Genomic DNA, 27,856 nt, shown 5'->3' with positions numbered 1-27,856 from the left:
TCTCGTCCTGAATAAGGATAATTCAAACTTCATTCTGTGTCATAACTGTGTTATTCTTTTGTATTCATTTAGGCTTTCTTGTGTCATTCTCCACAATCACCAAAAGGTAATAAACCTTGGATTTTACCCGAAATTGAGTCTCATTCGTTGTAGCTATCTGTAATCCCACCTCCCGCCCTTAGGCCCGTAATTTTATAATACCATCCAGCCTATAACCCGACACGATCCTGAGCATCATGCCATTGTGCTTTAAGGGGCAGGTTGGCGGGTGCAATACACTGTAGGAAAACTCATTTGGTTATCCGTCAAGCATATGTAGATGACGATCGTGCTTTCCACAAAATATACTGGATATTAAGGGACACTGTGAGTGAAATCTCTAATTCCTGTAAATATTAAGATATCACCTTAATATGAATATCTCTACCAAATTTGATCAATGTGGCTTTACCACTTTCATAGATATTAATTATTTTCCAACATTTATATGCAAATTATTGAAATATTCTACATGTCAAGAGCGTCAAACCCATCCAGATAGCACATTTTTTAAAATTATGATCTAGTACCTTATTCTTATATAAATGAAACTGTGCATCATTTTTTGAGATTGTATTTTTTACTATGGAGATAGGATTTTTCCCCTATCGAAGTTTATTTTTGTAAAATTATTGAAATTTTATGGTTTGAAATCTTTTTGCAGACAAACCAGAACTGCAGTCATAAAAGTAATGCGCACGTTTAGGGGTAATGTATAAAGGAACATTCATGTGAATTTTCAAGATAATAGCATCAGATCGGTAACGCGTAATACATTTTATACATCTGAAAATGTGAAACTGAGAAAACACCATTTTTCTAAAAACATGCATATATTTTAATACTGCCACTTGACTTACTCATTAGAACTGTCCTGGAGCATAAGTCACACCCTCAGTCTTCCGCTTTTCAGCCTCCTTCTTCATGTTTGTGACCTTCACCTTCCGTCGAGTTGCTTTTTTTTTCTCAGAGGACGATCGCTGACTTTCATACTTCCTGCGAGCATCAAGCCTAAGGACTGATTGTTCTGTCACATGAGGAACTGAAGTTCTTTTGATATACGACTTCAAGTCTATTGTTGCACTGCACCCCAAATTGAACTCTGCTACAGCATTGCATACACGAATTTCAAGTCTCTTTGATACAAAAGTTTCTTTTGTACACTTTCTCTAGATGCTAGAATGTAGACTTTCGTTCTGATTCTGCATGGCACCACGGACACATCGGAATAGTACTTCATTAGAGGCCAGCCTCTGATACACAGGCAAAATCTTACACACTAATGGCTCAGAAAGCTTGATGGACATTTTATCATGACTCTGAGGTACCTTACCTTCTGCTATGCTTTTGTCATAGAAGCACCAAGAATCTAAGCCTCGGGGGCATTTCTTATGTTGGGGGTTACTGTCAGTGGAAATGGCACAGTGTGGATTAGATAACATGCTTAATGTTTGCAACATTAGGTGTGTTTTGTACAATAGCATTCTTATAATAGCTGGTAGGCTTGGTAATTGTAGCATTAGTAAACCCACCTGAACGGCCACCTAACTGCACACCCTTCCCTTTCCAAGTCTGTACCATCTGCCTCAAACCTGTTCCCATTCTCTTAGCAATGTGGGTTACACACTCCTCCTTCATCAGTACTGTGTTGGTGCCATACACATGTGTGCTGACCAAATAGCTGAAAGAGTCACCATCAGAAAGGATAGTTGTGTAGCTTATCCGGCAGTCTGAAATGGAGCGGTTCCATAAAATTCCAGCGGCAAACACTTCCATTGCTATAGAATTACCATCATAATTTTGCTGACATTCCCCGCTCTTCTAAGAATCACATGCCACACATTATATTCTGGAGACCCTGGACCAAGCTCAGAAGAGGAGATGACACACATGGGGCGGTATTTGGATATCACCTCATAGTCTACGACTAACCCTGTAAGAAGATCTAGTACTATCCTTATGTCATAAGCTGAGGTGTAGCCTCGCTTGTGCCAGGTCCCATCGTAGGAGATTTCAATGTCAATTACAGAATTACTAGTACTCTCAGAATTACCATCACGTGTGTCATATGCCCTACGTACCGGTACTACTTCTCTTCCCTTTTAGTTTCTTAGATTCTACAGCTAAAGCAGTCATGCGTCTTGTGAATGTTATAGAACCCATGCCTGACATTCCCAATGTAGCACGAAATTTCTCCATCTCTCTGTGCCCTACACCTAAACTAAGACATGCATGGACACTCTTCTTGCTGACGTAAAAAGGGGCCTTTATGTTATAGTGTCATCTTTTACTCGAGGACTTGAATAAGTTTGAGTTGGACAGAAGCCACACTTGGTACACTTGACACATAGTTCATGAGCTAAAGCATGCCTTTCTCTTACTTGGACAGTTAGTGATGTTTCCCCACACTAATTGCATTTCAAATTCTTCACTAGATCACACAACGTTGAAGAATGCACTAGAATATAGTCATCACTTGAGGATTTTAAATTAGGCCGAATTTCAATACCCACATTTTCAAATAATCGTAACTTTTGTACACTCTCACAAATATTACCTCTTGCATCAGCAGTGTTCTAAGATTTGTTGGGTGCTTCATGAGGTGGGGTTACAACCACATGTTAGTTACCAGTTTGGTCCAAACTACCTGCTCCCTTACCTGAAAATTTCCATCTAGCAGCTGTGGGTTTGAAACCTTTCTCAGTTTTCTTCTTGGTTTTGCATTTTGGCTTATGCCAGCGGGAAGCGACTGAATACATTTTCTAATCACCAGATTACTTTTTTTTAAACAGAGTCAGCCATGCAGCATGGTAATCTGTAGTCATACAGATATCATAGAAATAGGGACGTTTCTTAAAGTAAAAACAAATATCATGTTACAGTTTAAGTGTACAGGTATATTGTAATATTTTAAAGTCTATTTTCTGCCTATCTACACATTTTAAAAGCATATTTTAAGTGCCTATTTTCTCTTTTAAAAGCCTATTTTGATGCCTAGAGCTATTTTAAAGCCTAAAATTCCAAGTCTAGTTATGACCTAGAGTCCAGTGGGAGTGGGGATGTATATTATGGTTCTACACTAATGTTATTAAAGACATAACTGACGACGTCGATATCACGTCCGACTATATTTTTTCCCTGAGAAAGTCTACAAATAGAGAAAATCCCACTGTTACTCGTTTCAGAACGAATTGAGTGAACCTGAAGCCGGCTAGAACGTATAGATCAAGACAAAATTCAAGTCCTTTCCAGATGATTATCCCCTGTTCTTTCATTCTACAGACACCCGTGGCTGGAATTTCTCGTCGAGTAGCTATGAAACTCACCTGCCCAAATCCTTCCGCAGCGGTCCGCTTTGCCATCATTGAAGCGGTTGCCGTCTTTATCGGCTTCTACTGATGTGATGTATTCCACATTGTCGGGGTCTTCATCTACTCCATTCCACGTCAGCAATACCAGATGGAGTCCCACACTCACCACAAATTTGTCTTCAGTATCCGCAACAGGTATTACCAGACTCACTTCTCCTCCCTCTGCAAATATATCACAGCATAACACATTATAGCGGCAATAACTTTCTGCTAGGTGATTCAGTCAATATTCGACCGGTACATCGTATAATACGAGGCTGCACATGGCACAGCTGAAGCTGGGTATCTTGTCAGGGCACCGCCCAATTAGACCACTGTTTACTTGAGCGTGCACTTTCATGGCTGTTGTCTACGAGCTCATAGGCAACAATATAAATAGCGAGGTGGTCGAGTGTTGCCTGTGTCACCCAGTATAATCTTAGCTTTGCATAGAATTATTCCGTATTGAATTACAAATTATATAAAAATTGATGTTTTGGTCTACCTTTCCAATATATTTATTGACCAGCACTTAAATAATTTAAAAAGGAAGTTTAGTCATATCCCAAATAGAACATAATAAACTTATTTTGAACGATTTAAGTGCTGGTAAATAAACGTATTGAAAAGGTGGACCAAAACATCAAATTTTATAGAATACTCTTAGCTTTACAAAGCGACACTGAAACTAGAATGAGTGTTCACAGTGTGTTCCATGATTTCCACATCCATTTCATTGATACATGGTCAGCGTGTGTTTTATGGGTAAGTGCAGAAAATTTTGTGACGAAAATATTAGCTTTTATTTTATAGAAAATATCACTTATTCCTTAAAATCCAAAATATGCTTCCTGTAATCGAATACTGAAAAAAGAAAGCATGCAAGCTTGTGATGTTATATGACTATTGATGATGTGATAATAGCCACGGGATCTCCAGTTTTACGCGGAATTCGAACCACACGGTCATGACTTTTCATTTCGAAAATCTTATGTACATTCAAATCATGCGAGGAACACCATGAGTCTACGTTACCTGTGATTAGTACCACTATAGGAGGAACACCATAGTTCTGCTTTACCAGTGTTTAGTACTATTCTGAGAGGCCAGTGACCTAGATTTTGGACCCCTTTTATAACAAGCATCATTTCAGAAAAGAAGACATTGTGAATTGGATCCATTGATTATTTTGGATTCATGGTCATTTTTAATCATCATTCGTTTTGTATTTTAGTCAGTGGATACATTTTGAAGTTTTAATTATCGTTTCATTTCCTTGCACCTCGTACCATTAGGGGCAGATGGCTTAGCCGTTAGACCCCTTTAAACAACAAACATAATCATCATCGTCATCATCATCATCATCAGGGTTCACATCGCGGTCACCTTGGTGGGAAGCAAATGACGACGATAATTGGCTACCAGGCCCCTTATATAACAATGACATCATTAGGCTCATCTTGCGTTAGGTAGACAGGTGAACCAAGCCGCAAGCTTGTCATCGATGACATCGTTCAATATTTAAGACTACGTTCTAAATATTTTAGGAGAAAATTTCTATTTAGAATATCCTCGCTAGTAAGCAAACAATATCGATAAAATATACGATAGTGTTACGTATTTCACTGGAGCAGGCAACTCATGAGACTTCATTCTTCCAGTATGTAATTACGTAGATATCAGTGGCAGTGGGCCCTCAAGAGCACATGATCACGTGAAAACCCGGTTCTCATGTATATTCACGCATTCATGGATAATTTAAAATTCCTTTGCTTCGACCTGCTTTCAGCAATCGATCGAAAACATTCGACTTATATCGAAACTCGGTTACACTGACGGCTGTTCCTTTTAATTCAGGGAGCACACTGGATTTTGTGCTATGATTCTGAACACTATGCGCACACGCAAGCAGATGACATCATGGTTTTTGCACAGACATCCCCATAATCGAGGAGCACGGTAAGGTATGTGCCTTTCAGTGTACAACCCTCAAACCAGAGACAGTATTACAGCTCACCAGAAGAGTCCGCCACGTTCCGTATTACTGTTTGTCGTTACCTTCCAGAAATTACTATTGTATTACAATGCCGGAAGATTTCGCTAGAAATTCTGGACAGGCTGGACAGATGCATGTAATAGCGGGAAGAAGTTTGCTTTACGTTGTGGGTGGAAAATCGTTTCAAGTGAAATGAATTTGAGTACCGGTAAATGTGATCGCATAATGTTCGTGCCTATTGGCATAACTTACGTAGGTGAATTTGGTGCAATGTAAAAATCCAAGAATAGTGAGCGCATCTTTTAATATTCGCTACAATGCAGCATTGAAGTGAAGTTGCTGTGGATTTTACTTTCACCGAGCAGAGTAGCTACGGCTAACAATGCCCAAGGCTTTTCAGCTCTTATTCGGGAGGCGGTGGGCTGGTCTCACCATCGACCGTCCTGAGAATGGTTTTCCGTGGTTTTCATTCTCTTCACTAAGACGAATGCCGGATTAGTCCCTTTTAGAGGTCACTGCCGCTCCTCTCTCACCTTCACCGCGGTACACTTCCTGGCTCGTCAGAAGATGTCACCCTCTAGCAAGGTTAGTATACAGGGTTATTCACCTAAGATGTTACATGGAAATAACTTTTAAACCATTAAAGATATCGGTATTCTGTTTTCATGTTCGTAAATGATACCCAGGGGCTTGTAAAGTAATGTGCTACTTACTCCCATGGGGTGATTAATAACCGAGATATTGACACTAACTCCATATTTTTAAATGGGACGGCACAAATACATACAGCTTGCCTAAAAGCTCAACCGCGTACAAGTTCAAATATGTACGTATTTTAAAAATCGGACAGTTAGGTTTTGAGATATCAAACGTCATTTGAGCTTTTGCGTTCCCCATCAGACAGCGTGCGGTCGGCCAAAGACGTACTGGCATGCAAGCTGTTTCCTGGCTATGATTCCAGCCCCAGAACGGATACCAGGCATGTACTGTAAACTATCCTACACATAATGTGACGTACCGTAACATACCCTGGGTGTGCAACGTTATTGTTTGACTGGCGAACACTTTTTTTTGATTTGTAATCCACGTGTAACAAGTTGCGCTCAGTTTGGCGTCTTTCCCCACGAATGGGAATGGGGAGGATTTGGAAAGGACGTCGACCGTAGCCTATCTCAAAATTACCAATCCGGTATTTGCCTGGTGTTGAACATGTTAATAATAATGTTATTTGCTTTACGTCCCATGGGACACCATGAAAATCACTTTGAGGTCGGGCGAGGCAGGACTCGAGCCCCAATGCATGCTACTACATTATTTATTTGCTTTTCTAGAAGGAGCACTTCATGTGTCACGTGTTATGTTTATTTCTCAATTCTCAAGTCACAGTTATGATTTTATTCCTTTTATAAACATCAACCCTCCCTGTCCTGTCATGAGTTCGCCTGTCATACACACTTTGCGAACCCATCACATGTGTACGATGTGCTTACATACCTGGTGTCCGGCTCCATGACTAAATGGTTAGCATGCTGGCCTTTGGTCACAGGGGTCCCGGGTTCGATTCCCGACAGGGTCGGGAATTTTAACCACCATTCGTTAATTTCGCTGGCATTTCATCCTCATCAGGACGCGCGGGTCACCTACGGGCGTCAAATCAAAATACTTGCACCTGGCGAGCCGAACATGTCCTCGGACACTCCCGGCATTAAAAGCCATACGCCATTTCATTTCATGCCTGGTATCCATTCTGTGGCTGGAATCACTCCCAGGAAACCGCTTGCGCGTCAATATGCCCTTGCCCGACTGCACGCAGTCTGATGCGACATGCAAAACCGCGCATGCTGTTCTTATTGATATCTCAAAAAGTAAATGTCCGATTTTGAAAATACTTACGTATTTGAACTTGTACGCAGTTGACCTTTTAGGCCAGCTATATGAATTTGTGCTGTTCCGTTTACAAATATGGAGTTGCTATCAATATCTCGGATATTAATCACCCCGTGAGAATACGTAACACATTATTTTAAAAGCCCTCGGGTATCATTTACGAATATGAAAACAAAATGCCGATATACTCGTGTTTTCAGCAACAGTTGCATCATGTCCTGATTTGAAATGACGTAATGCTGTAGCTACACTGTGTGACATTAATTCTTCAGCTTTTCTTATGTTCATCCATTCTGAGCCCCTACAGTTAAGATGACTGACATCGATTTTATGGCATGCCTTAATTTCGTGGCTGTCATTCTTGACCAGAGCTTCCACAGGTTCCTTCGAGACAACTTTACCACAGAAAATTCGAAGCCGGTGTCGAGAGACCAGTTCCTAATTAGTTACAACAGGTAAATGAAATGAAATGTCGTATGGATTTTAGTGCCGGGATATCCAAGGACGGGTTCGACTCGCCAGGTCTTTCTATTTGACTCCCGTAGGCGACCTGCGCGTCGTGATGAGGATGAAATGATGATGAAGACAACACATACACCCAGCCCCCTTGCCATTCGAATTAACCAATTAAGGTTAAAATCCCCGACCCGGCCGGAATCGAGCCCGGGACCCTCTGAACCGAAGGCCAGTACGCTGACCGTTCAGCCAACGAGTCGGACGTTTCAACAGGTGATGGATATCTACAAAGAAGTACACTTTTTCTGACGTCCGTGGGTTCAAAAACCATGGTTTTGTTTCATTGATTCCATATGCTTTCCACAAGCCTTGATTTGCTGCGCCAATGTCACAGACACATGCCATTACTTTGTACCCTATTTCCGAAAGATGAGAAACCAAATTGTATAGTCTGTCTTTTGTCATCTTTTTATCGAAATCGGCGTAAATTGCATGCTTCCAATTCTTGAACAGTCCTCTCACCATCACAGTTTGCAATTGTGAACGGGGGCCTATAATTTCATCCTTCACGGGGTCATATTCAAAAGCACTTTCAACGCGCATTTCGTTAAACTGGAAGACTGCAATTTTCTCGTGGTCTTTATACGAGACAGCAGCAATCTTCATCATACGCAGAATATCTTCCAGGATTCCACTTCCATTTCACATGTCAATTTTGAAGCCTAATTTTCCAGCGTTGAAAGTCCAGGCAGAGGGTAATACAGTTTTTGTCTCATATAAATGTAACTTTTCTTCCATAGATACCTTAAAGTGCAAGCTGTCGATATCTTCATCAGTCCAATCAACGCGTTTTTGCTGGTTTGTGAGTATCTTTATTTGCTTTGCAGTAAATATTCCTTTCAGACCGTTCGGTAGTTTTGTATGGATGCTCTGAACATAATTGTTTAACCTCCTACATTTAATAAATTCCTTGCGCAAATTCCTAATAGATACGCGGCTTTGATGTAATTTGCTTTCCGCTGTCTCTAATTTCAGTTTAAGGACATCGTTATTTTTTCCTATTGCCCCTCCTTTCCTTCCTTCTTAATCTATCATGTGACATTTTTTCTATGCTACGCACAACATTCGAATTTCTAGAGGGGACAGCGTCTTTGTCAAGCACACGCTTTGGAGGAAGCCGTAACAATTCACCTTTTAGATCCCTTTCAAAATCGCCATCAGAAACATGTTCGGAACACACCCGGCACGAATCTGCGTTCAAGTTTCCATCAAGCCTACATCTTTGGATCCACGTCTTCCTCAGTTCCTCATTTTTCGGAAAACTGAAGTATTTGATATGACTTTTTGAGGGATCTTTCCTGGTTTCCACCCAGCTGTTATTGCACACAGCAACCGTACACCTCGTACCAGGCATGATTATATGCAACCCGACACAAATCAATTCAAGTCAAACACAAAATAACACTGGCATAAGAAAGCAGCTATTCACCACAAGGACTAGTCATAGAAAGCACCACGAAACTACAAAATCAATACTGAAACTCACTTGCACACATTAAAGAAACTCACACACTACTCACATACAGCATTACTGCACAGACTTTTAGCGAGACTGGCGGTCAGAGTTACTAACCTTGACGGTGGGTAACTGGCTGACGTCATAGCCGAGCGTAGCCGAAGCACTCCGAACGCAGAAACCCCAGTTCGGGGCAACCTGTTATATACTAACCTTGAATCTCTAGGAGGCTCGCCTTACCCCACCAGGGTACAGAAAGAAAACGTTTAGTAAGTAGAGTAGTAGTAATTTTAGTTTTGTTGTACACACTCAGATTAGTCTCAGATAAAATGGACCCTCGGTTATAAGGATTCTACCGCATTATGAGGGGAGAAGGAAGCGTAGAAAGAACTTTTAATGAAATGATTTAATATTCTATGTTTTTTTACCCATTTACATTATAATTTGGTACATTTATGACGTGAGCAAAAATGTTGTGAACCTCCTGAAAATTTTGCCACGAGACGCCACTGATATAGGTCTATATTACAGTGATTCTGAAGCAATTTAAAAACCACTGATGACAGGGATAATTATGCATAGTCGGCCATATTTAAACAACCTCCTCCGTTCGACGTTGGCAGCAGGAGGCCCATGATGTACTGTACGTCATGTGCCATGGGATCTCCAATTTTACGCGGAATTCGAACCACAGGGACATGACTTCATTTCGAAAATCCTATATGCATTGAAAATCTGAAAAAGTGTGCGATGGATCATCTTGGTCATCGCTTGCTGCCGGCAAGAGTAAAAGGGGCAATTTATCCAACCTACAAAGAGGGACGGGAGAAGGGTGGCAGTATTGTTTGTGAACTGCTCGTTTGTTGCTGTAGAGCGCAGAGCACCACGTGGTGCGTGAGCGCCAACTAACAAGCTACAGTGAAACGGATCGTTGTCAAAATAATGACAAACACGTGTGGCGTAGCTCTTGTTAGGCAGACCCTCCGACAAGGGTGGGTGGCATCTACTGTGCATAGGAAGCTGCGTGTTATTGAAGTGGTAGATAGTGGGTATTTTTACCATTTATTGTCGCACTGACGTAGATAAGTCTTATGGCAACGATGGGATAGGTAAGAGCTAGAAGTGGGAAGGAAGCGACCGTGGCCTCAATTAAGGTACAGCCCCAGCATTTGCTTGGTGTGAAAATGGGGAAACCACGGAAAACCATCTTCAGGCCTGTCGAAAGTGGGATTCGAACCCACTATCGTCCGGGTGCAAAGTCACAGTTGCGGGCTCCTAATCGCACGGTCAACTCGCCCGGTTGAGGATAGTGTTGAGTATGGGTTGCAGGAATGGTGGGAAAAGCACAAAATTCAGTCCCCAGGCAAACTGAATTAACGATTTAAGATTAAAATCTCCGAATCGGCAGGGAATCGAACCCGGGGCCTACGAACTGAAGCCCCTGCGCTGACCATTCAGCCAAGACCGAACATTGTGAAAATGAACCAGGGAATAATAGATGTGTGTCTAAAAAGACAGCTCAGCTGACACTGCCGCGTACGGGTTTTCGAAGCGAGTAGATCATCACTGTACCAATGATACCGAACGCGGAAACGGGTTCAATATGCACAGCCGTATCGAAATTGGTCCTCCGCAGTTCGGCGAAGGTTTGTCTATAATCAATCAATCAATCAATCAATCAATCAATCAATCAATCAATCAATCAATCAATCAATCAATCCGTTCTTGACCCGGTCGAATGATTGGAAACAGGCAGTGGGTTACTAATAATAATAATAATAATAATAATAATAATAATAATATGTTATGATTATTATGTTATGGATGCTATTTACAGGTTTACAGTTTTATTTCCTGTTTCAGGTATGGAAGTGCAAAAAAAAAAAAAAAAGAAATGGCACGGCCTGAGAAGCTGCTTTGCAAGGGATCTGAGATTCAAAAAATAAAGAAAGTCTGGAAGTGGGGTCAAAAAGGGAAGAAAGTACATTTATTTCGATAAGTTGCTGTTCCTTTTTCCTCTTATGGAGAACAGAGGGACAAAGTACAATCTAGTTGACCAGATATCATCAGGAGCAGAAGACGAGGATTGAAACGAGGCCTGGAGGACCCCGCAGGAAAATGAAAGCTTCCCGGAAAGAATGCTTTGTGGAATCGCTCCTGAAACGACTATATGGACGAAGATGTCAATTTTGCCCTTTCTCTGATTCCTACGTTGAAATATAGAAGTAAAATTAAAAAAGGCCCAATAAACACCCTTTAATCTCTAAAATGGCCAGATGTCCTCATTCCCCTGTTTTCGCATCCTACAGGCCCTATGAAAGCAACAATCCTCACTACCAACCAGGGCCGTCATCAGTGATTCCCTATCTAGGGGGACTATTAGAAGCTGCAGCTCAATATGCATTAGGACCTACGACATACAAAGATTTTATTGGTATTGGAAACAACAGGCAGTCGCAACTCAAACCACTTGCACCCGATTTGAGTTCTGAAAGTGATGATACCAACGAGTCCTACATAAGCAATTGTTAATGGTGACTCTGAATCTGACTTTCTGTCATTTTGATTATGTAATTCTACGCACGTTAATCTATCTGTATGCTATTTATAGTTTGTACCTGGAATGTTTATTTCATCTAATAAAAAGCTTTATGAAATAAGTCTTTAAGCTGTATTTATCTAATGGTTATTGCTACTCTCTCTTCGAAAGGTATGGATAGGCGAAGTTTTGTGTTTTGATAGCGTAGGCCTACACGTGGTCCAACTATTGTTAACAACTCAACAAAAGTTGGCACACTCATACTAAATTATGACCAAAAAGTATTTTGGGTGGTCCCGAAGGTCTTCATATAGTGTATAAAACGTTCCGTTTAGTCATCTTGAACTGTAAATTAGATGGATCCAGTATTGTCTCTTCATTTTCTACCTCCTTTGTGACGAAATCAAATGCACAAACAAGAGAACATTCCATTAAATCAATTTTTTGAAATAATAAAACGTGTGAAGAGAGGGCAGAAACACAATAGATCTCTGCAGCTAAACTGCGTATTGTGTGCCCAGGTACTGTGAAAAATGGTACTGTCCCTGCACTGTCTCAGGTCTCACCACACAGCGGCAGACGCGGAAAAAGCTGTCCCCCGGCTGCAAAACTCCAGTGTGCGGGAGCTCTTAGTATTTATTAGAATGTTTGCAAGTACAAAGGACTGATGACCGCGCTGTCCATACCGATTCCATGTTAGGCAACTATGAGTAAAACACTGCAAACAAAGAATGTATCATTTTGGTATTTAATAGAATGTTTACAGGTACAAAAGACTGATGTTGCAATGTACCTAAAGAAATCACAGAGGACTGACGACATATGATGTATCTATTACTAAGTGTGGCGTGTTGATTACCGCAATGATCATAAAGAAATCAGGTGATATAGACAGTTATCACCACCTTAAAAGGGGAATATAGTATTCGCTGGCTCACCGTATACTACACAAAATAGTTTCAGCATTCTTCATGTGAGTTCACTCAAATTCTTGCCATGTAGGGACCTAATAGGAACGTTTGAAATCTCGCTTCGGTAGAAAGTAGTTTTTACTACCCTAATCGGCCAGAGTGTGAGCAATGATTATGAACAGAAGGTTTCACTTATTACAGTCGCCATCTAGCAGACACATACAAGATGTACTGTAAATAAGAATATGTCGAAGAATGCATTTTAGTAAAAAAATGTATCCGATAATGAAGTATCTTGTGTACATGATAAAGAAGCGTTGCCGGAATAGGGACTGGGGAAAACCGAGAAAACCTTCATCGACTCTGATTTGTTAAGATTAGTCTCTACACAGAACAAGAGAGTTTCGAACCCGAGGTTCGGTGTCAAAAGAATCGGCGTTTGAGCTGCATAATTATGGGATATTCTCTAAAGCACAGCGAAGCGAGTAAGCCTACAAAGCTGTATGCGTGATGATTAGTCAGCCCGAAGGCTGGTTCGATCATCATCAGGTTCTGCATCAGCTGTCATAGATGGCCAAGATGTCACTGAAGAGGCATACTTAAAAAACGAGGGGTGAGGTAGTTTTCTATTGCTTTCCTCACCGAGCTAGAAGTTTCTATTACATATCAGTCTGCCAAGTCAACCAACGCTCAACTACTCTTCTACACCATTCATCTCTGGGACTAGCTGCATAAATAAAGGCATTACTAGTGTTACCCGCCTAGTGCGATTGCAGACTGCAACATCTAATTTACTCAGACCGATCCAAAGGGTTTATCCTTTAGAAGTCTCCGCTGAATGGGTGGAAGAGGTGAAGGTACATGATAAGGTTGCTGAACCATCTGGTCCTTCCTCGAAAGAAGGAGTATCAAGGAGCACCAGGAATGGCAGGCGAATCTTTGCAAGATTTAATTTGTAAATACTCAGGATATTGTCCAAAATGTTTGTCAATTGTGATTATTCCATTCCCTGTAATTTAGCTGTATTTAATGTATTTTTGTGTTATTTTTTATTTGTTTACCACCAGATCATGGTGGGAGGGTGTGAGGTTATCGATACACGATATTCTTTGTTTTTTCTTTTTCTGTATACTCATTGGTTAACAGGTGAGAGAGAAGAAGACACGGCTTCCTATGTATTGAACATTTATGCACATGATGCTAATCGTTTCAATAAATTGTAATCTCATCAATACATAGGAAGCCACCTCTTCTTCTTTCTCATTTCTTAACCAAGGAGTATGCAGAAAAAGAAGAAAAGCAAAGATGATCGTGTATCGATAACCTCACAACTATAGGTGGGCCGGCGTAAGGTTGCACATGACAGCTGCACACAATGTTGGTCACACTGCAATGGCGCACGAAGCGATGTTGCCGCCATAACTACAGCTGATTGCACGACGCGTGAGTTTTTAAAAACAAGGGAGAGATTTTAATGTCATCGCGATGATACACAATGCAAATGAAATCCGCCGACAAAAATCGAACGTTATACACACCTATTATTCATCACACAAAATGATACGAGATAAATATACTACGAAGTTCCTATTATCGCGATGTTAGAAAATACGGAAGAAATCGGCCGACAAGAATCTGACCTTAAATACACCAATAAATGTTAGAATAATATACAACGGTGCTAACACAAAAGGTTTCAAGTAAAATCTATAAAATTTACGAAAATTCAGAAACCTTATTTTCATACCTGATTCACAAAGGTAGAGGCTCGATACCCTCCAGATCACTACCGTCGCCTTCGTTATCGTCTCGGCAGATCATCAACTCCTGACAGTCACTGATGATGCCATGTATTGCCATTGCCGAGTTAATGAATGTTGTGACATGGCTAACTTTCTTCCTACACAAAGCCGCATCCATTCGAGCAATACCCTCCCGGAGCAGTCCTTCCACTTCAATAATTGTGAAGGATTTGTTATTAGTGCGTACGTAATGTTTTACTTCACCCCAGACCGTACCGACTCAATAAGGTTGAAGTGACAGCGGTACGGTAGCAATCTAATAACCTCGTGCCCTTGTACCTTCACTACCTCGTCGGCTAATTTAGTCATACAAATATGCGCTGGGATATTTCTTTACTGCAGCCATTCCACTAACAGATCTTTACGGACGCTCGAAGTAGGGGTCTTGTCCATTATTACGGAGTGGTAGGTGCATTGTCCATAACAATGACAGAAGGGACTTTGAGCTGTAATAATCGTACTCGTGTCTTCGTATTGCACCAGCCTGGAAATAATTAATTCCTGTTACAGGACATAGCTTAATTCATTTCTTTCCCGGAGTGCTGTGAAACAAGTCCCTATCAGCCCCGTTTCCGCTACTGCTATGTACCCCAGTCCCTTTTTCCTTCTGTTCTTGCAGGCGAACTCCTCTCTGAATAACAGTACCCTTTGAAAGCCCTAATGTTTGACATACGCGTTCCACAACATGATCTGCGGGAACAGAGAGACGGCTACACAAGCGTACGAATTTCCTCTCCCTCTCGTAAAACTCGCGATTTCTCCGCACTAATTCTAATGCCTGACTAATAAGGGACACTCCGCGGCGCAAGGAATTATCACTTCGCGCTTCATGACTATGTTGCCGTTTCCGAGACATCGCACTGCATTCGTTAAAATAAAATTTCACAATTATCTCACAATGAAAACAAAACTTTCATAAACGCGCGAATCACACCTGACCACGTGCTAGCGGCGACAGACAAAACGGCAACATTTCAATACGGTAGTCAAGCCAGTTATAGATGGCACCACTATACTACCCATATTGCCAACAACAATCAACTGAAAGTAGTTCGTATTTATTTTGTGGCTCGCTTAAACCTTATAATATTTTTAATGCTCATATTTGTGTAAGCAAATAGAAGATTATAAGCACTATACAGCATTAAATACGAATTAACATGAATAAAATGCGTAACTGTATCTGATATAAAAAGTAGTAGATTGGTGATTCTGACTGACGCGTGACATTCTTCATTTCATTTTTGTAGTGGTGCCAACATGACTTACCTTGTGCCGGCCCACCTATAGCATCGTTCATACATCAGTCAATTTGATATTGTCAAAAAGTACGATGAGACTGAGACAGATCAATGAAAGTAAAAAATTGAATCTATCCCATACCACAAGCAGCGCCGTCGCGTGGGTGAGGTGACCGAGGCGGTCGCCTTGGGCGCTGCGACCGGGGGGGGGGGGGGGCGCCGCCGTGGGTACAAAAAATATATTTTATGCGTTTTTAGTAGAGATGGGCACTATCGACTGATAACTATCGAACTAATCGATAGTTTAAACTATCGTAATAGTCGACTACTTTAGAAAACAAGTCGATTGAATTCAGTCGCAGTCTCCGTCACGGATCTCTCCACGATTTGCTCTCTAGTCAGCACAAAACTTGTCGACTGAATTCAGTCGCATTGCCGTCACAGCGACGCGGAAGCGAATGAAACTATCGGTTTATGGTCACTTCGGAAATGTAGTTAATATTTATGTTAACTTCAGAGGTACAGTACCTACTTGATATGGCGATTTTCTCTTGTCGTTTATGTGCTCTTTCTTTCGTTGTATACATGTTTACATTAATTACGTTATTCATAAATAAGGCATAACTATAATAACAATCTAGAAAATACAGTAGTAGTGTAGTAGTGTGTTTGGCTGTTCTCATATACGGTTACGTGCCAGATGCGACCGTGCCGGATGCGACCCGGCCATTATCGTGCCAATAGCGACCGAGCGGATATGCATCGTGCCGCATGCGACCCATCAATCACTTACATCTTATCTGCATTAAGGGCTGTCACCAAGTGGCAGATTGTTTATCAGTAACTAACTTGGTATTTTCTAAAATAAAGGTCTGACACCGTTGTTAGCAGGTTCGAGTGCCGTTGGTCGAAAGAAAAATATAATAATGTTGCTGGATTTACGTCCCAGTAACTACTTTTATGGCTTAAGGAGACGCCGAGGTGCCGGAGTTTAGTCCCGCAGGACTTATTTAACGTGCCAATAAATCCATCGACACAAAGCTGACGTATTTGAGCACCTTCAAATACCACCAGACTGAGCCAGTATCGAACCTGCCAAGTTGGAGTCGGAAGACCAGCATCTCAACCGTCTGAGCCGTCGAGCCACTTAGCCAGGATGAAAAAAAATTCACCATCATAATGTAGGCGGCAGGGTAGGAAAGCTGGTGTATACAATTTGTAATCACTAGATTGCGTACCAAAAGCCTGGATTCAAATCCAAACCTCTTCACAGTGTTCAAATGAAATGAGGGGATATGATGCTGTTGATGGTGATTCGGCCGTCGGATGGGGACGTAAAGCATTGAGCATACCCCTTGGTATTATTCGAAAGGAGTAGGCTACGTGCCGACACCGGGTTTCATCTTTCCCTACCTCATTATCATAATCTCACATCCAGACGCACAGGCCTCCCATGTGCGTCAGGTAGAAAGACCCGCACCAGGCAAGCCGAACACGTCCTCGGACACTCCCGGCACTAATAGGACACGATAAGTAAGTAGGCCTAAGTCGTAAATAATTTCAGAGAATTAGGATTTTTTTTTGCTAGTGGTATTACGTCGCACCGACACAGACAGGTCTTAAGGCGACGATGGGATAGGAAAGGGCTAGGAGTGGGAAGGAAGCGGCCGTGGCCTTAATTAAGGTACAGCCCTAGCATTTGCCTGATGTGAAAATGGGAAACCACGGAAAACCATCTTCAGGGCTGCCGACAGTGGGATTCGAATCCACTATCTCCCGGATGTAAGCTCAGAGCCGCGCGCCTGTAACCGCATGGCCAACTCGCCCGGTGGGAAAAGACGTAAACGCATCACCATATTTCGTGTTGTAAAACGAGTATCCCCCAGAAGTATTATGTAAAGTAGGGGCAGTAGCTGCTTATAAGACTTTCTAAATTGCATTGCACTGCGTTTAGCTTACCTTATCTTGGGTGATGACACAACTTATCAAATGACAATTTACTTGTCAACGCCGGTCGCATCCTGTCAACGCCGGTCGCATCCGGCACGGTTACAGATTATGCGGTCGCTAGTGGCACGGGTCGCATGCGGCACGGTCGCATCTGGCACGCCACCTCATATACATCCAGATTGTGTACTACAGCAACAAGTTTTACATATTATTGTTAGCATTGTTCGGTAATAGAGCCTCATTGTCGTCTTTCTACGTTTCACTGTCAAGTTAGCACCAAGAAAGGCCATTCGTATGATGTTGGCTCATATATGGGCATCTATCTATTTATTAGCCCCGTGTAGGGACGAATGCGAAAATCGGATTTTAACCAGCGCAACTGTGAGTTCCTCAATAGTGTGATTAAGTCTGGAATTAGGGAATACACGAAAGGCTCAGTACTATTGTGGCATTTGACAGGAATGAACGTAGAAAACCCCATGGAAAACTACATTAAAGTTACGGTATCCGTTGTCAGTGAATGGAATACGAACCTGAGATCTACGAGTGGGGCAGCTTCTTATTCGTAATGTGGAGCGGAGTGGACTTCTCAGCTGCGAACGTGGGTCCCTTTGAATAAATTTTGTAAGTCACTCAATATAACGTTAATTTTGTTCTAATGGGTGTCTATACAGGTGATTTCTAATTACTGGTAGATTGCATTAAAATAAGTCGAATTCGTAAAAGTACGACACTCCACTTTTGATACAGAGAGTTTCGACTGGAAACATTCGAATGTTTTTCATGGAACGATTGACTACTTGGTTATATGAATACTTTTATTCGACTGAAATCATTCGACTATTCAGTCTTCTAGTCAGGAAGTAATGAATACTTTCGTTCGACAGAAAACATTCAACTATTCAGTCGATAGTTGGAAGGGTCTATCGCTAGATTAGTCGATAGTGGTTTTTAGTCAATAGTGCCCATCTCTAGTTTGTAGTCTAATTTTATAAACGACTGTAGTAGTGTAATTGGATGGTTCTGCAGCCTCCTCCCGCGGAAAATTTGAATTTTGGCGGGAGATTTGAATTTTGGCGCGAAATTTGAATTTGTAAACAAAGCCACGTGCTTTTTGACAGCTGTCATCGACAACAACGCATCGGTAACCTCACTGCTGCCATCTTAACGGGCCTAAACCTTAGTGGTACCAACTTAACCTCACAAGCGCGAGATTTGAATTGGTAAACAAATCCACGTGTTTTTTGACAGCCACGTGCTTTTTGACAGACAAAAACGCATCGCTAACCTCAGTACTACCATCTTGACGGGCCTAAACCTTAATGCTACCAACTTAACCTCACTGGCGCGAGATTTGAATCGGTAAACAAATCCACGTGCTTTTTGACAGCTGACAAAAAGCGCGTGAGTTTGTTTACTAAACAAGAGCACGTGGAATTTTTCAATTTGCCGCCACCACATTTCAAAGGTATCTAGCTAAAGATGGCAGCACGGTGCTCTCTTGATTAAAGATGGCGGATGACAGCTAACAGAACTTTTCAAATTGCCCGTTACTACATGCCATAAAGAGGGCAGCACGGTGCTCTGTGGATTAAAGATGGCGGATGACAGCTGACGAAATTGCCCGCATGATAGCAGCACAGTGCTCTATTGATTAAAGATGGCGGATGACAGCTGTCAAAAAGCACGTGGCTTTGTTTCCAAACAAGAACACATAGAATTTTTAAAATTGCCGCCACCACATTTCAAAGGTATCTACCTAAAGAGTGCAGCACTGAGGTTTGCGATGCAAGATGGCGGATGACAGCTGTCAGAAAAAATCACGTGAGTTTGTTTCCAAACAAGAGCACGTGGAATTTGCCACCGCCACAAAGAGGACAGCACGGTGCTCTCTTGATTAAAGATGGCTGCTGTCACGTGGAATTGCCTCCCACCACATTTCAAAGGTATCTAGCTAAAGAGGGCAGCACGGTGCTCTCTGGATTAAAGATGGCTGCTGTCAAAAAGGATTTTTCAAATTATCCGCCACCACACTTCAAAGGTAAGTAGCTAAAGAGGGCAGCACTGTGCTCTATGGATTAATGATGGCGGATGACAGCTGTCAAAAAAGCACGTGGATTTGTTTACCGATTCAAATCTCGCGCTAGTGAGGTTAAGTTGGTAGCACTAAGGTTTAGGCCCGTTAAGATGGCAGCACTGCGGATGACAGGTGACGAATTTGCAGCTACTGCGATAAAGAGGGCAGCACGGTGCTCTGTGGTTTAAAGATGGCGGATGACAGCTGTCAAAAAGCACGTGGATTTGTTTACCGATTCAAATCTCGCGCTAGTGAGGTTAAGTTGGTAGCATTAAGGTTTAGGCCCGTCAAGATGGTAGTACTGAGGTTAGCGATGCGTTGTTGTCTGTCAAAAAGCACGTGGAGTTGTTTACCAATTCAAATCTCGCGCTTGTGAGGTTAAGTTGGTACCACTAAGGTTTAGGCCCGTTAAGATGGCAGCAGTGAGGTTACCGATGCGTTGTTGTCGATGACAGCTGTCAAAAAGCATGTGGCTTTGTTTACAAATTCAAATCTCGCGCCAAAATTCAAATTCAATTTTCCCGCCAAAATACAAATTTCCCGCGGGAGGAGGCTGCAGAACCATCCAGTTATACTACTGACTGTATTGGTCTCTGTGTTATACAATAATACAATGGATGCATGGCTGAGTGCGCACAAATTCTCTCTATGCATAATGCACTGTAGTAACCGTGTATACCGAGCAGCGCTGTCCGCTGTGGTAGCAGGTAGTGAGGGTGGGAGTAGGATCGTGACTCATCGGCACCGGCGAGTCGACATCAACACCCCTCCCCACCCGGAGTGCGCGTCGGACACAGTTTACACTTGGCACTGATACAGACACGCCGTCGCTGTTTACGATAATTGCTAATAGATTAGTCTTCCGTGCGTTACGAGCTTTATGAATACTGAACGATGTTGTTGTGAAGTGCATAGTGATAGTGATTAGTGGAAAATTCAAGAATTATGTCGAAAAAGTTGTCAGGGGTGCAAAGGAGAAAGTTGTACAAGGAAAGTGAGTTAGTGAATGAGGCTTTATTAAGTAAAGTGCCAAAACTAATTTTTAAAAACTAATACAACACAAAATGTTGCCGCGGCTGAGACCAGTACGTCTGCACCTAGCTTTAGTTCCTCCTCACAAAGTAGCAGTCACGAGGCCAAAGACACTGCATTTGTACCTGTACCTTCCCCTACTGATGATACCGTTACAAGCGATCGTGACCACAGTGATCGTGATAGTGATAATGGCAATAAAAGAGTGATAGAACTGTCAACAGACACTGAAACTGAAATTGAATTTACTTACAAATCGGAGCAGGTGCCGGTGATTACTTTAGATCCTGCAACGTGGCCAGCGCATATTATGCACATTCAGCGTGATGAGTTTGTTTTGAAAGGGCCGACTGAATATTCTAAAGAAGACCCTGATTACCCAAAAAATTACGAAAATAGGCACTTTTCAAACCATTTTCGGTATCAATCAAGGCGATTGTTGATTTATTCAGAAAAAAAAAGAGATTCTGTCTATTGTTTCTATTATACACTGACTGAGCAAATGTCATGGGATAGCGGAGCACTGATGCGCGGGTATGTTGTCTGCGCACCACACGCCCCCTGTGACAGCGGCAGTTGTATAGGAGACCTAGCACTGATCACCAGCCTGTCCTATTTCAAGGTTTTTCGATCCCGATTGTCACGTCGACTAAATATTTAGGTATTCACCTCGACAGGAAATTATTATGGCACTCTCACATTCAATAGCTTGAAGAAAGATCAATATCGAAAATAATCACACGCATACATATATAAAGGCTTGAGTTTACTAGAGAGTAACCTTGATAATGAACAAGTCTAAACATGCATAACCATGTCGACGTCATCGCTGCATGTTAAAACAGAATGATCTTAGTATGGCACGTGCTCAGTCCCGTCGGAGACAGTCTGTCGGATGGAGGCGTAAAGCCTTAAGCATAAGATCACGTCGTCATGGTTATAATGTTTAGACTACTTGTTTGTTACTGTCCGATGGAGACATAATGCCATGAGCTGACCTCTTTTAAAATAACTCACTCTGTAACGTCACGTTATTTGTCCGTCGGATGGAACGTAAAGCCTTAAGCAGAGTAAAACTGGGCCAGGCCCCACACAAAATGGTGTATGTGAGGGTAGGCCACTTCAAAATTGCGTCTGTGCGATTAGGCTTGCTCTCGTACGCAAGGATATGACTGTGACGTCACGTTACATGTCCATCGGATGGAGGCGTAAAGCCATAAGCAGACTACTCGATAACACAGGTGAACAACTAAGTAGTATGTCGGATGGAGACATAAAGCCTTAATCTGACCCCTTTTAAAATCACAGATGGCGACTGTGTAGTTATGCCCCACCTAAAGGGCAACGGGAAGGGCATTTGTCCATAAAACTGGGTCCTGTATAGCTAGGCCCTCAAAAATGCCGACGAGAAGGGCATATGAGCGTAAAACTGGGCCCTGCAGAGTTATGCCCCTCCAAAATGGCGATGAGAAGGGCATCTTGCCGTAAAACAAGGTTAGACCCTATGTGACCCCTCTGGTGGGAGAATCAAAATGGGGACGGGAATGTCATCTGACCGTAAAAATTTGCCCTGTGTAATTAGGCCCTCCAAAATGGCGACGGGAAGGGCATTTGACCGTAAAACTGGGCCCTGTGTAGTTAGGGCCCTCCAAAAATGGCGACGACAAGGGCATCTTGCCGTAAAAGTAGGTTACACCATATATGCCCCTCTGGTAGGAGAATCAAAATGGCGATGGGAAGGTGATCTGAACTTAAAACTGTGCCCTGTGTAGTTAGTTCCCTCCAAAATCGGGACGGGAAGGGCATCTGACCATAAAACTAGGCCCTCTGTAGTTAGGCCCCTCCATGAGGTTAGGCATTCTCTCTTATGCGAATTCCCCATTGCCCTACTACTCAAGATGGCGTCGGGAAGGACATCTAACCGTAAAGATGAGGTCAGGCCCCTTCATGAGGTTAGGCTTGCTCTCTTACGCGAATCCACATTGCCCAACTACTGAAGATGGCGTGGCGAGAATCCCCATTGCCCTACTACTCAAGATGGCATCGGAAAGGGCATCCGGCCGTAAAAGTGAGATTAGGCCCCTAAATTAGGTTAGGCTTGCTCTCTTATGCGAATCCACATTGCCCTACTACTAAAAATGGCGTCGCGAGAATACCCATTGCCCTACTACTCGTGTTGGCGTCGAGAAAGGCATCTAGCCGTTAAAGTGATGTTAGGCTCCTCCAAGATGGCGACTCTTGCCATCGGGAAGGGCATATGTCCGTAAAACTATGGCCTGTAAGGCCTGGCTCCTCCAAGATGGCGACTCTTGCCGCCGGGAAGGTTATCTGCCCGTAAAACTATGCCCTGTAAGATTAGGCCCTGCAAAATGGCAACTGTTGCCGTCGGGAAGAGCATCTGCCCGTAAAACTATGCCATATAATGTCAGGTCCCTCCAAGATGGCGACTGAGAAGTTAGGCTTGCTCTCTTATGCAAAATCCCCATCGGAAGGACAACTGGCCGTAAAAGTGAGGTTAGGCTCCTCCAATATGGCGTCTATGAGGTAGGCTTGCTCTCTTATGCAAAATCCGCCAATCGGCATTGCCCCACTACTATACTAGGGGTCAATGACCTCAGGTCAGAACCCGCATAGATACACTACTAGACGTCAATGACCTCGTGGGAAAATGCTGATTCAGTTCCCATTGTTTTAGAACACGCCTTTTTTTATTTACAAGAATGGCGTTTGGTTAGACTCCATTTTGCCAGCTGGTAGTGATAAGGATAAGGATGGTGCTGTATCTTCTCGCCAAAAGGCCGGTCATGGCATTACTGCAGGATGTGAAAGCCATGGTAGAAAGGTAGTAGTTAATGGGGTGTAACAGTTAGGAGATTATCTTTATTAATTATTTCAGTTGGTGGCTTCTGCATCAGGGTTTATAGAGTTAGACTGGTGTCTTGTAGAAACTGGATCAGTGCTCTGTAGATTTTGCTACCGTGGTCTTGAAGAAGAATGTTAACATTTGTGGGGAATGGGATACGTAATGACCGAAGCTGTGCGAATAACTTTGTTCGTTGTTGCTCACACCTGGAACAAGAAAAGACTATGTGATTCAGATCCGCATCGTCGTAATCGCCATGTGGGCAAACTGTCGTGGTAGTCACTCCGATGCGGTGGAGGTGGTGAGGGTAGCATCCGTGGCCAAGCCTCATCCGGATGATGGTTGTTAGATGTCTTCTTGCAATATTGTACCTCCAGAACTAGGATTTTTGCGGTATTGTTGTTTGCAGTGTGGCGTAATGTGTTCCTCGGTAGTGGCTAGTTCTTGCCCATTCATCTTTCCACTGGGTATAGGCTCTTCTTTTGACTAGCGGAATAAAGTCAGTATATGGAAGCTGTATCCCATGAAACATGCCACTGAGCATACTTCCTTTCGCGAGATGATCGACAACTTCATTGTATCTTATTCCACTGTGTCCTTTTATACACAGAAAGTGGATTTGGCTACCGGATGTTTTAGCTTCATGAATCTGTTGAAGCAGATCATAAATGTAAGGACTTGTAGTACTGTTTTGAGTTGGATGTTGCAGTTTTTCTAAGACGCTTCTCGCGTCGGCGAGGATGAGTATGTTCTGAAAATGGTAAGAGAGACCATATTTGACGGCAGCAAGGATGGCTAGAATTTCGGCGGTATAAATAGATGTTTCTGTAGGAAGTTTGAGTTGACCATATTCTTCCGTGAGTGAGCAATAAAATGCACACCCTGTTCCTTCAGAGGTTTTTGAGCCGTCGGTGTAGATCTGGACAGAGTTGGACCAGGTATTATTGACAAAATGTGAAACTGCATTGTTGAGGCTTTAAACCCCTGCATATATTGTGGAAGGTGATAAACCGAAGGCTTCAGAAGGGTAGGGTTATAGTCATGTTGGAAGGTAAGGTTGATTGGACTTTTATAAATCAAAGGAATCCTTAGTTTGTTTTCACTGTAACTGATGAGGAGCAATGCAAGCCGGCGAGGTTGGGACAATCGTCCGTCAGCGATGGCCCGTGTCAGGCTCTCCAATTTGTTCTGTAATGGGTGTTCTGACATGGAAGCTGTACGAAGTGTGAAGACATCCGTAAGAACCTGACGACGTAGAGCTAGAGGCATTTCTGTGGCCTCAATCAGCAAAGCGTTTGTAGGAGTTGACATCATTGCACCTACACAGAGACTGATGGATCGGTGATGGGCTACGTCCAATTAGAACACGCCTTGCCCTATTACTGATGTGGCGACGAGAATATGAACGTCTCATGTATCAGGGTTTGGGAGGGATGTTAGGTTGTATATGACAGTAAAATCTTCCTTTGTTCGTGGCAGTTTTGTGCCAGTCCTCCTGCTAAGTACGATAGGCGCTATCTTTTATATGTGGACAGTAATCTGTTGGTGGTACCATTACGCGAAGGGGAGGCGTCGAAAGTCGAGCGGCACGTGTGGCGAAATAATCTGCCTGTTCATAGCCGTATATACCGATGTGCCCGGGCAATCAGACTAATGTGAGATAGACCCCTGAGTGATCCTGCGTGTAGAGTAGATACTTAACATTATAGAGATACCAATTTTGTGAGAAAGTAAAGGAAGATAGAGATTGTAACACACTTAGAGCATCAGTATAGATAGTGACTTCAGAAATAGCATGCTTCTTAATAAAAATAAGGGCTTGCCTTATAGCAAATAATTCAGCTGAATAAATAGAAAAGTCATGCGGTGAGTGATATTGTTCAGTGACATGTGTATTGGATACAAAGAACGCTGCTCCAACTCCATGCAGGGTTTTAAAGAGAGAAAAGAAACCTGTACATCCATTCATTACAGAAGTTAATCTAGTAAGTGAAGTGCTGTAAGATTGTTCCTCATAACTGCTCATACTCACCAAGTTTGACGTGTGACACGTTGTTAGTAGCTGGGTCATAGCGGTTTACGAGCTGCTGGTGTATATCAACGAAGTAGAGTACCTTTTGATGACCATCCCAGTGAGGACCCTCTCCGTGTTCCACTGGCTCCGTAACCTGCTTCAAAACGGGCTGTAGTTCAGCTCCAGTCCACCTGTATTTAGAGACAGTCTCATTTACATAGATGAAATAATAATGGAGTGTGGCCTCCGAAGAGAACTGGTGCAGGTCTTTCGAGCTGACGTCGTACAGGCGACCTGCGTGTCTGTGAGGATTGATCCCTACCAATGATGAATGAATTCTAGTGCTGTAGATGGTACACACATCCAGCTCTGAGCTGTTGAAATTAACCAGTGAAGGTTAAAATCCCTGACTCGGCTGGGAATCGAACCAGGGACCCCTTGGGCCAAAGGCCAGCACATTAACCATTTAGCCATGGAGCCGGACGTTAGAATTATAATGTCCTAATTTAAGTTTCTTGAGGTCAGCGTCGAGGTAATGGCATCTGGAGAGTCATATGAACAGTGCATAAAAATTCACGTACGGTATTGCTTAAATGGTCGTATCTTAGAGACATTTTTTGTCACCAGTTTTGAACCAGAGATTTTGCAATAAAAGAACGTCAAACTATCCAAGCTATAAAAGCACTAGAAGGCTATAATTGCCATTGGCATACATATTCCCCAGATCTGCTAACATTCGTGGCTTTGTTCCCTTTCTGTTCCTTTTCTTCTTACAATTTGTTTTGCGTCACACCGACACAGATAGGTCCTATGGTAACGATGGGATGGGAAAGGCCTAGGAGTGGGAAGGAAGCGGCCGTGGCCTTAATTGTGGTTTGCCTGGTGTCAAAATGGGAAACCACGGAAAACCATCTTCAGGACTGCCGACAGTGGGATGTGTTCCTCGAAAACGTCGCTGAATGTACTTACCTTGCGAAGGCATTGCTAATCAAATGCAATACAATTACAGAGTATCGTCTGTAGATACGCACAAGGCCTTGCAATTACCGCCTTCACGCACACGTGACTATTGTTAGCCTGGTGCAGACCTAATAAGGCTGATCGGCGGCGTCTGCCGTGTAAAGGAAACTACGTATTACTGGAAGTGAAGGATAGTTTTATGTGAGGGGGGGGGGGGGGTGAGTTGCGGAAATGTTGGGGACAGCAACAACACCCAGTCCATGATCTAGAGGAATCAACCACATGTAGTCGGCTGTGAATCGAACCCAGAACACTTTTAACCGAAAGCCAACACGTTGACTATTCAGCCAAGTAGCCGGACACGTTCACGTTAAATTACTGTTTAAAGTAAGGGTCGTGGGACAATTAGGTCAACACCGCCATGTACATCTTGTGTAAGAAGTCTGTTGTTAAACTGTGTCGATGTTGCATGTACTCCTAGTTGCTGAGATCTTAAGCCGCGCAGAAAAGTAAACTGCTGGTGGCGAGCACGCCGCACAGAGTCCTCCAGTGAAGCCCACCGCGCAGCATTCGCAAGCGCGCGGACTCCGGCAGCCCAGCCCGTGCAGTGTCCTCCTCTACTGACGCGGCCCCTTTCTCACCCACAGCACTCGTCCCACACAGCCCACCGCAGTCCACCGCACTGCGCGAGCTGAGTAGACTATGAAAACTTATTTTTACAAGAAATGAAATGAAGTGGCGTATGGCTTTTAGTGCCGGCAGTATCCGAGGACAAGTTCGGCTCGCCAGATGCAGGTCTTTTGATTCGACTCCCGTAGGCGACCTGCGCGTCGTGATGAGGATGAAATGACGATGAAGACGACACAAACACCCAGCCCCCGTGCCAGTGAAATTAACCAATTAAGGTTAAAATTCCCGACCCTGCCGGGAATCGAACCCGGAACCCCTGTGCCCAAAGGCCAGCACGCTAACCATTTAACCATAGAGCCGGACTTTTCACAAGAGATTAATCCTAATGAAAACAAATAGGCGGAGTACCTTGCCTTTGCACGTGGACATAGACATAGTTCATTGGAAATGCAACCGTCGCACTGCCTATGGTCACTTCTGAGCGGTTTTCCTCTTTTCTGTTTCACTACACGCGATGGTCCAACATCTTGCTCCAATTCTCTCACTATGCTTGTTTATAAAATAGTGATTAAATAACGAGAAATGAAGGCACA

General features: G+C 42.9%; 1 protein-coding gene across 1 annotated transcript in view; it reads right to left on the bottom strand.

The window, feature by feature from the left end:
* The window catches only part of LOC136864150 (regucalcin), a 194,704-nt gene that overhangs the window by 115,914 nt on the left and 50,934 nt on the right, over positions 1-27,856 (bottom strand). The window contains exons 2-3 of the mRNA XM_067140793.2: positions 25,692-25,864; positions 3,366-3,572 (exon numbers count right to left, since the gene is read on the bottom strand). Of these exons, the coding sequence (XP_066996894.2) occupies positions 3,366-3,572; positions 25,692-25,864 (380 nt within the window). The remainder of the gene's footprint in view (positions 1-3,365; positions 3,573-25,691; positions 25,865-27,856) is intronic.

Source organism: Anabrus simplex, chromosome 2, assembly GCF_040414725.1.
Source record: "Anabrus simplex isolate iqAnaSimp1 chromosome 2, ASM4041472v1, whole genome shotgun sequence".
NCBI lineage: Eukaryota > Metazoa > Arthropoda > Insecta > Orthoptera > Tettigoniidae > Anabrus > Anabrus simplex.
Note: the sequence above shows the minus strand (reverse complement) of the source record. Positions and strands in the feature narration are given on the sequence as shown.